Below are 12,199 nucleotides of genomic sequence, written 5' to 3'. Positions count from 1 at the left end.
ACAGGAATATGGTTCTGCAGGTTGTAAATAAAGTGGGGCTTGCCCCACTCAATTCAGAGGTGGAAGAAATGCTGACTTGCCTGATAGTTGTCACTAAATACCTATTGACAGCAGCAGATGCTCTTTCCTCTGACATTTTCATTTATATTTTGGAAACAAACAAAAAACCACCAGAATTTTCTGCTCCTCAGGATGACTTTCTAGAGCAACAAGATCTCCTTCATTAGAAGCTACCAGTGCAGCACATAAATCCAGTAGTTTCACAGTGAAATTTAGAAGCTGTGAGAAGAAAAACCCCAAAAGAACCCCACACATCTGTAGTGGAGAGACTCAGCATTGCCCACTGCATGTGCCCCCGCCAGCCTGCGTTTCTGTAACTCCAAATATAAAGAAAGCAGGAATTCTGCAAAAGAGAAACTAGATTCATATTTTATTAAAATCAGCTTGGTCTCTTCCTCTATCAGTTCAATGTGAGCAAGGAGGGAACAACAGGGATGTGGCGGTACTACCAAACAACTATGAACCATTATAAGTTGCCTATCACCAAAGAAATGTAAGAACCAAAAAGGTGACATCAGAATTTTTTCTTTTCCTCCAGTTTTGGTAGAATTCTACAGAACAACAGCATTGCTGATGCTGCAAGGGTCACCTGTAACATTTAATTATTTTGGAAACCAGAGGCTGGACCAGTTTTTGTATGTGCAAGCCCAGTCGTGGCTATCGCTGGCAAGCACACAGCATCACTCCTTCCTCAAACTCTCCTGAAACCATTTCCACTTCCCAAGACAGCCCTTGGATTTGAAGCAGATGAAGGCTTTAACACTTGGCCCTCATCTTCGATGAGAGCGTTTTTATTCACCTGCTTTAATTCTCATCTGGTGTCCCTCACGCAACTCCTTGTCCAAGATCCTGGTGAAAAATAAATAAGTAAATCTGCCTACTTTGGGGCAATCTGCAGATATTTGATCCCTACCACAGTTGCTGCATAGGAATCCCATGTCTCTGCTTTCATTCCCTTCAACCAAACACGAGGATGTTACAGATCTGGAAAATGCTGTCAAAATAAAACCACATTTTGTTATTGCACCATGGCCAGAAATTGCTTTCAGAATCAGAAACTGTTGTTTTTTTTTTCAGCTTTCTCTCCCCACCACCAAACTCATCCTTTTCCCACACAGTTGCTGGTACAGCCACCCATTTTCTGAGATGTGCTCTCTCTGCAAAACCTCGCTTTCCTGAAAGTGGCAATGAGGGGAGTTTTTGACACAGTGAGGGCCTTTCAAACAAAGTTACAGATTTTGCACTGCTGACTTGAATGTAATAATTCTTCATTCACTGCAAGGCACCTAAAATATAAAAAAATAGATTTCATGCACTCCTAATTTTTTCCTTAATCACTTTTTTTCTTGAAATTTATACTTGGTGTGTGGCATTAGCACTTCTTAAGTATTTTAACAGGAACTGCTTGACAACCATTACAGTACACCCTGCTACCAGTCTGCCCATAGCAAGGTGTACTGCCCCAAACTGAATTGTCCACTTTGATAGAAGTATTTAACACATCCAAAAACGCTTAAAAAAAAACAGAAATAATCCTGATTTCTACTTCTCATACTAGGATTAGTGGATTATGTAGTTTCTCGGTACCTTTTGTAATGAAGCTAACTGACACAATCAGCCCTCATGATTGTAAGTAATGGTTCTCCATTACTGCAAACTGCCCCGATTTGGCTAAATTTGGAACATGATTTCAATTCTTAAAAAACATTGCAACATCTCTTCTTCTATTCTGTCTTTACCCACGCTTGTTGTCAGGGTTAAGACTCTTGAAAACTGAAACACATCCTCTGAAAGCTGCTCGGCTCTCGCAAGAAGGAACTGAATTATTCATCTTGGGTTTGGACGAGCACACCCGCAGAGGATGACTGCCGGTCCTTCCTCTAGGCACCGTTCGTTGCATCGGCTCTGCAGTCATACCAAAAATGTTAAGTGTCACGTAGCTGTAAGATGAATTTTTATGGAACTGCTGCAGGGTTGAAAACAGGAAACCCTTACTGGCTTAGCAGCCGGGAGCACAACAGCAGACAGCACGCCCATGGTGCCACCTGTATCAAGATCACTGCCAGCAGTTGGCACGGACTTCACGTAGTCCTATAGACCCCCAAAAGTCCATCCAGATCTACCAGAATGATTTCTGACACCAAATGAGAGATTCCCTTAGCCCCAGGCAACTGATAGCCATGGACCAGCAAGGACACATCACCTGCCCTGCTTACTCTGCTTCCCAGCTATGCATGGGAGGATGAGGTGAAGCCTTTGTCCTGCTAAGCCCAGCCATCCCCACTGCGGGGAAGGAATGGAACCTTGTGGAACATCATCTGGGGGAAGGATTGTTCCTTTGCCCTGTCCATGTGCCCAGCTTTAACTGGGTGTGACCTCCGTGCGATATTTAACTCCAGAAGCTGCAGCAGCTAAGCAGGTACCTGCCTATGCCCTGATGCATTGCACTCATTGATCCGATTCCTGTTAAAGCTGCCAGCAGCAGAGCTGTTTGGTCAGCGCGTGACACACTTTGTTCGGCTTCATATTTAGCAGGCGCTGGGACCATGATGAAGCAGCAATCTTCTCCAAGCTGCAGAAGAGACCAGAGCAACAGCAGACCTACAGCTACATCACAATTCAGTTGGCTCCCAGGTAGGTCTTCAAAGGGAACCTCCTGGTCATCCCCACCTGAGTTTCAGTGCTCTGAGTCCACTCAGACCCAAACAAAATCCATGTTTTTATCAGAGTATAGTGCAATAGGAGGCGTTCAGCCACAGGACCAAGTTGGGGCTCATCAGAACTAAAACTCCGGAGACATATGTGTGGACTCGGCCTTGGCTGCTTCCCTCAGCACAACAGTTCCCTGCGGTGCTGAACTGCTTGCTAACGTACACGTACTATATATACACAGGTCCCATAACATATGCTTGCGTATTTATCTTCTAATTCCCATCAAGAGCAGCTAGATAGTACAGTACCTTTAAAAATAACAGTGCTTGCAGACCTGCCCCAGCTCATACAGAGAAGCAAAGCAAAGGAGGAACAGGAACAAAGGCCAGGCAGGTGCACCCACTCTGAAAGCAGCCCTGGCCACTTAGGTCTATACAGAAAAAAGGTTGATTTAGAAGAAAAATAGTTAATTAATCATACTTACTCTGTCACCACTGCACAGCAAAAACGAAGTAACAAAACCCACTACCATGTTATAAATAGCAAGGGCAGGGGGGTTGGAACCAGATGATCTCTAGGCCCCTTCCAACCCAAGCCATTCTGTGACTCCGTGACTTGAGGACACTGAGACTTGACTTCAAAGCTTTTATGTGCAGTCTTGGCAAGCAATGTGTTGGCATTCCCAGTGCTCAGGAGGATGCTGTAGCTGAGTCACCAAGCAGGCAAGGGGCTATCACAAGGCACAGGTCCTTGGGCACACCGCAACACGCAGGATTTGGCAGCGAAACCCTGCACTCTCTAGAGAGGTTTAATGGGGGGCACTCACGTTGCATGCCTGTAACAGCCATATGGACACCAGAAACCATTAAAAAGCCAAAATTCATCAACTGCTATTTTGCATTAATTACTGATTATTCTGTAACTAGAACACCACAGCTTTTTCCAGTGCTGTACCAACTGCATAAGGGCTGGGACTTCTGCACCTGTTATCAATACTGAGTTCTCATGGAAGCTTCACTGAGCAGCAGCAGCTCAATCTTCCTTTGAAACATCACTTACCAGGTGCCACGTTATCATTGCACAATCTAGTGAAAATGAAAGAAAAGTTTCATAGAGTGTATGTTTTCATATTCAGGTTAAAATGAAAAGCTTAGCACAAAACCAAATAACAGATAAACTGAAGAAATATATGTGCTAAGCCACAAGAAAAAAAAAAAAGTATTAATGAAAAATCAACAGTCCTCTAATACCATATAATGCTGACATGGTTAAAAAAAAAATGCTGCTGCAAAATAATTCTGAGGGTGACAACACACATGCTTTCAGACCAGAAGTCTTAATCTGGATTCACTACGGTAGCACATAAGCACGAACACATGGCCCCCTGCTAGGGACAGACTCAGGATTATATACCTCAATAGAGGAAAAACATGAAACCCTGAAAGAATGAAAGAAAACTAAAGAAAGAAGATAAAAATGGAACGGTATGAATGAGAGCAAATGGCAAAGCAAAGCAATTCGCCCAAAAGAGATGGTGAGGGGGCTAAGGAACACAGGAGGGAGGAAAAGACAAGGAGGTGAGGAAAAAATGGGATATTTGGACTCAAAGGTTCAATAAAAAGCACTGCACTCAGCAAGGTCAGGGCTTTATTTGTTGTTTCCACCAGGGGAAACAAAATAGCTGCTTATTCTTAGGGGTAGAGGAAAAGGCCATTTCTCATAAACCTGCTTTAGTAACTAATCGATTTTCCTGCAGCCACCTCAGGTCAGAAATAACCATTTCCATCATTCAAACATAATAAAATGACTTTTGAATTGAGGTAGTGAAATACTTGCTGAGGATAGCAAATAATGGAGAAAAAGAAAAGTCAAATTCCACCACCGATGTGGTCAATCTGGCTGTTCCACAGCCTCTAAAGAAAAAGGACTGAGTAATTCCGAACCGGAGAAGCGGATGAATGGCACACTTTGACACAGAGGCAGAAAGTGTAAAATATCACGAGCTAAAGAATAACAGCATTTTGGAAACACTGCTGAAAAGCATTTAGTGCATGGGCATTGCTGTATGACTCCTTTGTGTTGCTGCTGCTGTCAGAGGCCTGCACAAATTCTTCTCACATTAGACATAATCTGTATAATCTCTGCGAGCTGTTCCCCTTCTGGCCTTCCCGTGCGTTTGGAAGAGGAGAAAGCAGTGCTCAAATCCCGGCTGCTGCACCAAACTTCCATGCCTAACTCAGGCCACACATGAGATCAGTAATAATTGTACATATTAGAGGCTAAAAGTTATCAAGAGCAAGCAAAGAGCAGACATAAATCCCTACTTCATATGTAAAACCTCTCGAGACACTTGGCCCAACATCATGATTTGAAATGTGTGCAATTGGCTTCTGGTAACAACAGCTCCTCCTTGTCCCGTGCTGCTCGGGTACCCCAAAGGTCCAGGACATGCCCAAATGTCGGAGTTAACTGATTTTTTGCTCCATTCAAAAGCTCTTTGTTGCGCTCTAAAGCATTCAGAAGCATCTACTGCACTTCTGGCAGGGAAGCAGTATTTTCTCCTAGCCTCAGCCAGCTCCTCAGCTGCTGCAAGCAGCTCCCTGGCTTGACTCAGCTCGGGAGGAGGAGGGATGGAGCCTGCTCGTGACCATGGCCAAGTTCTATACAATAAAATTAAATACCTTTTAATTGCTGCTTACGTATTCCTCCAGCAATTTAACAAGTAGAAGAAAAAGAAAAGATGCTAGACTCCCAGGCCTAAAGGTTGAAGCTGTAACTTTCACAGACCTGCTAGAGGTGTAAAGTTGTTCCAGAAATTAAAAAAAAACATTGCTACGGTGCTGTTCCTAACATCTCAACACAACCCCCCACCTATTGGGAAGGCACGTAGCATTGCCATCACTACGAAAGGCTAGCTGTTATTTTCCAAAAGCAATTCAAGCCACCAATTCTTCTTTTTTTTTTTTTTTTTTTTTTTTTGGCACAGACAATGCAACCGCACATCAGTGAATGACAGCAACAGCTCCCATCCACAGCCAGCAGTGATCGTTAGCCTGTCACAGAAACATTTCTTTTTGTTATTATTTCTTTTTTTAAAAAAAAAGCAATTGAGAAATCCCCACTGGGACATTTTTAAGATGCATGCAAACAGCTGCTTAGAAAACACGTCTGGTTTTTGTAGCTGCAGTGCTTCTTGCGACAACCAAGATGTCAGCAAAACTTCAGCTGCTGGATCGATCCGACACAGTCTCCTGGAGCTCCGGGCACGTCCTAAACCTGCCTGGAGATACGTGGCCATACCAGGGCCAGGGGGCAGTTTGCTACTGTTTGCATTTATGCTGAGAAATAAAGAAAAATCACACAGCCTGACAAATCAACTTGCACTCAGGCTGCTCCAGTGAAGCTTATGTATGCAATTTGTCTTTCACTGGGTCCTGAGCAGAGGAAGACGCTCGTGATCCTGCTGGGGCTGGGCTTTCCACATCTACAAGATTTAAGACTATGAAAATACAAGTTCATCCTGATGCTTTAGCTAATGTAATTAAAGGGAAAACAGTGTCTTAAGACATTGTCATAAACAACTTTTTAAAGTTTGTATTGATTAGAAGTAGAATGAAACGACAGTTAATGGGAAAATGCTCCTGCATTACAACTCTACATACAAGAATTCAAATACTGCTACCATTTAATGGAAAAAATCTGGAAGAAAATCCCAAGAGTGAAGTTACTGCCACGTCACAAAGATCAAGCATCTATGGTATAAACTTGAACTCGTCCATTAAATGCTTTGTAAAAACAAAACATGCATTGTCTACAAAGCTGTTTTGTACCAGCTTGCAGAGATCCATCCCCAGAAGTTAACAGAAAATACAGGGATACTTCCTAACAGACTTCTTCCTTCTCCTCAAGACCTATAGCAGTGGATAATGACTTTCCCAAAGCCAAAGCAACACTTTCAAGAAATAAAATAAAATCCAGTTCGCCTCCCAAAGTTTGCGTGGACACTAGGAAAAGCTCTTCACAATTTTTAAGCATGCTTAGCCTGAAGCCACTGTAAGAAAAAAAGGAAGACCTGATCCTCTTGCCTTCCTCCTCACCCTGCTGAGGCAGCCACCAGGAGCAGGTCTCCCTACCTGAAAAGATGAGAAAATACATAACATTGATTTTTTTTTTTTCAGAACACTAAGTAAAAGCTTGGACTAGAGGATCTTGGAGGTCTTCTCCAACCTGAAAGCCTCTATGATTCTACAAAGGTAAGCCACCCAAGGGCTGTTTTCCAGCTGGACATTCCCTAAATCCACTAGCCTCTGGCTCCCAAGGTTTACATGACCATGACCCGTCTCCAAGAGACCTTGACAAATGAGAATGAAGCGTGGTTGTGGCGTGCATCACACCTTTCAAGGCAAGAATTCAAAGGAAAGAAAGACAGGAGTCCTAGGTTTCCTGGTCTTCCCCCCAACACAGAAAGTAATGAAGCCTCGTTTGCAATAAAAACATCTAATGTTCTTGACAAGTAATAAGCCCTTGAACTATTAGTGTATATCTGAAATCTTAACTTCACCTTCATACCTTGCACCTTCAGGTTAGTATTTATATCAAACACTGGCGCAATTTTCATCTCTTACTTAGATAGGAGAGAGAGATCTAATTTCAGACAAGCTCGTGCTTTTATATGCTTGAGTCTTAGCTAATTATACCCTAGCTCAACTATCTGGGAATTAAAGTGGGTCCCATAACTTCTCCCTATCACACTATTAAAAACCTCCCCTTGGACAGGGATCAGATCCCACGTAACTTCTGGAGCCACAGTTCACCGACTCCGTGCTGGAGAGCTGCAGCTTAGTGGTTCTGAAGAAATTCTTCGTGTGTGGTGTAAGCAGCAGAAATGGAACCAAGAGCAAGTGCCGGTTTTGCTGCATGCACGTTCTTCCCAAATATTCTATAATTTCTGTCAAAACTGGCAAGCTTCAAGTCCAAACCTAAGCTGGAAAGTGGCCTGGTGATTACAGCATGGAGAAGAACAGGTTTTGATGCTGAATGATGTGTAGGAAAAAAACCCACCCCAAAATCACTGAACTCCAATCAGTCAATGACATCAGGCTTGAATAGTTCTGGCTGAGTAGCTCTGACCTATTCAGTTTGGACTGTGAGCTGTGAATATTTGGGTTAGGTGAATTAATTCAGTGAATTAATGCCATCAAGAGAGGCTGAGCAGCAGCTCTGCCAATGCACATGCTCCTGAAGATAAACGAGTGAGGAATGAGAATACTGCACAGGAAAACCTCATGAAACCCACCTCTGCTTCCGTCTCAGGACAAAATATCGCAGTGGGACTCTAAGTGATTTCAACAGATTTTTAAGCTAGAGATGATTGTTACAAACCTGGCAACAGTCATTAAAAGACCATATAATACACATAAAATATCTTAATTTTTCAGTGAAAGATAACTAGAGGGGAGCAACCACTTTGCATGTGGCGTTTATTCCACGGAGTTCCACTATTTTACAGTAGGTTAGACACACTAGTGTCTGGAAGTCCTGCGATAACAGCACTTTTCTGTAGAGCAAACCTTTAACCACAGTTTTTGGAATGCAAATGGAAGTGGAAAAATCTCTTCTGCGTGTTGCTTATTTCTCTCTCAAAAAAAGAGAAATTCTTGGAGTAAAATGTTTCACTAAAAGACATATATACAAACCTACATGTACACAGATGCCTGGCATACTTTCTTGATGCTTCCTTAAATAGTATCAGGGTTGGCATCTAAACGAAAAGTAACAATCTATATGGAAATTAAGCAGCAAAGCTATGCACTCAGGGTCCCTGATGGAGCATCAAGCTGAGCGTAATGAAGTTTTCATCTGAAGTACTGCATGAAGTAGATCAGAAACAGAACTCAATTGCACATGCAATTATTCCTCTGATATCTGCATAAAACACCTGAACTTAAGAACTGAATTAAGCACTGAAACTAAAAAAGGCAGAGAGCAAAACTTTGGCCAACTCAGCTCTACTGACACCCTACTGGAAAATGGACCTTCTGCAGGCATACTGCGGCCTCCTGTCCAATGCACGGTGCTAGCCACTGCATACAGCTCTTGGATGACAACACCACACCTAGATGGCAATAACAGCTTGCCTTGACAGCCATCCCAAAAAGCACAGCTTGGACAAGGCTCACAGGAATCTCGTAACGACCTCTGCAAGAAAAAAAAAATAATCAAAAAACCAAAACAATAGCCTTGGGCCATTCCAAAAGGCGAACTTCGGAAAACAGTGAAGCTGCAGAAAACCTTAAGTTGGCCACGCTTCCGCTCGTTCCATGCGAGCACGGCTGCAAAGGCATTCCCAGGGACGGGGGGAACAACTCGTGTTGCTGGAAATGCTCTGCAAGTAGGCAGAGAGCTCGATAGGAGTGAACACACTCCAACTTGCTGTGCTCCAGCCCCAAAATACCAGGGGTCGACCCACCAACAGGTATGTTGCAGCACATGTGCCTCCCAAAAGGCAAACCTAAGCCCAACACGATTTCATTTTAAGTGGGCAGAAGGAGAATGAGAAGGTCCAAGAAGGCTTCTGGAGAAAGGGAAAAGAATGGGAAGGAAGAGGAAACGTAAATGAGATGCACAAGGTTAGCATCAACCACAAATGGAAGGAATCAAAAGAGGTCAACCTGCAAACTGCTCTCAGGGCAACACAAGCCACGAGAGCCCATCTTCTCTGAAGATCCCTTTTTTAGGCAATTTTAGGAAGCGAGGAAAAAACAGAGGTATGCACGTCTTATCTTTCAGACTGCTTGAGTTGTGACTATTTTGAACCGAAGCGGCAGACCAGAAGAAATTCTGGATTAACCTGACTTTCTCAGAGAGACCTGGAGGCAGCTGAAGTGCAAGAGCAGAAGCGCAGCTGCTGGAGCAGAAGAATGCAAGCTTCTGTCCCCAAAGCAGAACCAGCCAGCATTCCCTGAACCCTCAATGCTTCAGGGACAAATCCTGAGACAACAGTCAGGAATTGGAATATACCTAAACAAACAGTGTTCAAAATAAAATGCAAACAAACCAACCAAAACGTGAGTTTAATTTTTAGGAGACATGGTCAAAGCCACTTTTTTAGACAATAAAATGCAATCCAGCATTTCCTTCTTAAAAAGAAAAACACCGAGAAATTGCTAGAAGTTTGTAGCTAAGTGAGGCCAGGGCTCCTGCGACATCCATGCAGAGGTTTCACCACTGTCACTCAGACTGAGAATTTTGCTTGGTAGCCTTTTTGACTGAGGCAGCATTCACACAGACACAGCCAAAAACACGGTTTGCAATAACAGCTGAACGTTTGCTTCAAAATAATCCACTGGGGAGTTGACAGCGGGCTTTTCTGAGGCGAGAGGAGTGTTTTCCCCGCCCAACAGCAGCTGCCTTTTCTTGGAAAGCCAGCCTGTGCCCCAGGTTTTGGGAGGGAAACTGGCCTGGCTGTGGCAGCTCTTCCATGCCAATGTGAGCCCACCGCCCGCACCGAGCCCCACGCAGCCAGGCTGCACAGACAGAACTCCTTCTGCAAGCAAAACTGGACAACCCTAAGGGGAAGCTGTTTCCAAGAATTACACAGCTAGCTCAAAGCAAATTAACTAATGACCACTCGTATCCCACCTGTAGAGTTTCATATCTGTGACATTAACGATCCAGTTATCTCCTTTCATCACCAGGAGAAATCCTCATAAAGTACCCACTCACACAGGTTAAACCAAGCACTAATTATCAGAAAATAAACTTTTGACCATTAAAATCACTTTTATCTATTCCTCAGCTCAGTCAAGCTGTGGGTACAGAAACCACCCAAACGCAATGCTATCCATACACTACCCGACATCAGCTCAGTTTGCAACATGCTATGAAAGAGGCCACCGTTAAATCATTAAAGGTTTTTTCATTTCCATTTTCCAACTGAAAAATCACTGAGATACCTTGGTATGAAGGAACATTTGAGTGAAAATATATGCATTAATAAATCTGTCAAAGACACTTGCTGCAATTCTTTTCCCTGTTTAGAATCACGTAGTGTTCTTTAGGCAGAGAGGCTACCTCCTCTCATTACTCATTCCTCATTCTGTTGCAACTCAGTTTATTATCAGTGTTTACTAGATAAAAACGTAATAAAACCACAACTACTTGGGTTTGTTGTGTGTGTGTTGTGTTTTTTTTTTTTTTTTTTTTACACGATTAAAAGTTTCCACGCCACTATCATTTTCATCTTACCTCAAGCACTGGTCCAGCTCCAAGAATAATCTGTTCTACTCCGCTAGCAAATCCCTTCTGGCTGAGGGCAGTGAGGTGATGAATCAGAAAGTTTGTGCTTTGTGTTTTTCCTGACCCACTTTCTCCTGAAATCACGATGCACTGGTTCTTCCTCCGCTGAAGCATGGCATGGTAGGCCACGTCTGCCACGGCATAAATATGGGGCTCCAGCTTTCCCAGCTGATGGTTATCATACATTTTGACATATTTAGGATTATAAATAGGTAGAAACTTGAACGGGTTAATAACTATTAGGATGCTGCCTACGTAGGTGTAGATTTTTTCTTGCTTAAAGCGGTTTCTGAGATTTTCCAAGAGCGTTTTCTCATTTAAGTCCGGCAGGCTGCACAAGTCGTCATAGTCCTTCTGCTGTGGCTGGGGCAGGAAGCCCCGCTCCACCATCCTGCGGCGCTCCTCCGTCACCCGCAGCCACGACTGCAGACTCCCGTAGTGGATGGACCCATCGAGGTTCTTCTCCCGCAGAAGGAAGCGGTAATCCTCGCCACTTATCCGGTTCTCCAGGGCCATGCGAGGCCACAGCATCATGCGCTGGACCGGGCAGTCTGTAGGGTTGAGGATCCATTCCTCCCCACCGAACTCCTTCACTTCCGCAAGGACGTAACATTTTGTTTTCTCGAGCTGGAGTTTATTGATGAGCGAATCGATCACCTCGGCAGCCGTGGACGTTTTCCTGGCGGTGATGGGGCAATAGATCGTCCCTTCTGCGATGCTCCCGGGGTATATGTGCAACGTGTACTCGCTATCCTCAAAGCGTCGTCTGCCTCCAACATCATTTACACTCATATTGGATCCTTTCCCATCAGTACCTGCACTGCATAGCTAGGACGTCCTGTACCTCGTCAGGTCATCATGTTATCAGCACTGAAAATGAAAAATAAGCAAACAGGTTAAGTATTTTATCTTTATCTATGAGATGCAGTGCAATGCAGCAGCTAAGTAATGATACCAAGCACCTAAAAGTAACCGATCATTCCCAACTGACACCTGAAAAGAGAGCAGGGTAAAATACCAAAAAAAAAAAATATATATATATATATATATATACACACCAAAGCTGTGGCCAAAAATAAACCTCACCCAGTCAGCATGCAGTTGACACCCAAACACAGGCACAGATCTACCCAGACACAGCCACCCTCATCATCTCAAATTTTGATCATTTTTTCCCTGATCCTGAGGC

General features: G+C 43.7%; 1 protein-coding gene across 1 annotated transcript in view; it reads right to left on the bottom strand.

Moving 5' to 3' along the window:
* Nucleotides 1-11,802, bottom strand: part of MYO9A (myosin IXA) — a gene marked incomplete at its 5' end in the record, with an annotated part of 151,817 nt that extends 140,015 nt beyond the window's left edge. Inside the window, one exon of the mRNA XM_084293197.1 lies at nucleotides 10,960-11,802. Within this exon, the coding sequence (XP_084149323.1) occupies nucleotides 10,960-11,802 (843 nt within the window). The remainder of the gene's footprint in view (nucleotides 1-10,959) is intronic.
* Nucleotides 11,803-12,199: the final 397 nt, after the last annotated feature.

This window comes from Netta rufina (genome assembly GCF_964035555.1).
Source record: "Netta rufina genome assembly, chromosome: 11".
In the NCBI taxonomy this organism is placed as follows: Eukaryota; Metazoa; Chordata; class Aves; order Anseriformes; family Anatidae; genus Netta; species Netta rufina.
This window is presented reverse-complemented; position numbering and strand designations above follow the sequence as displayed.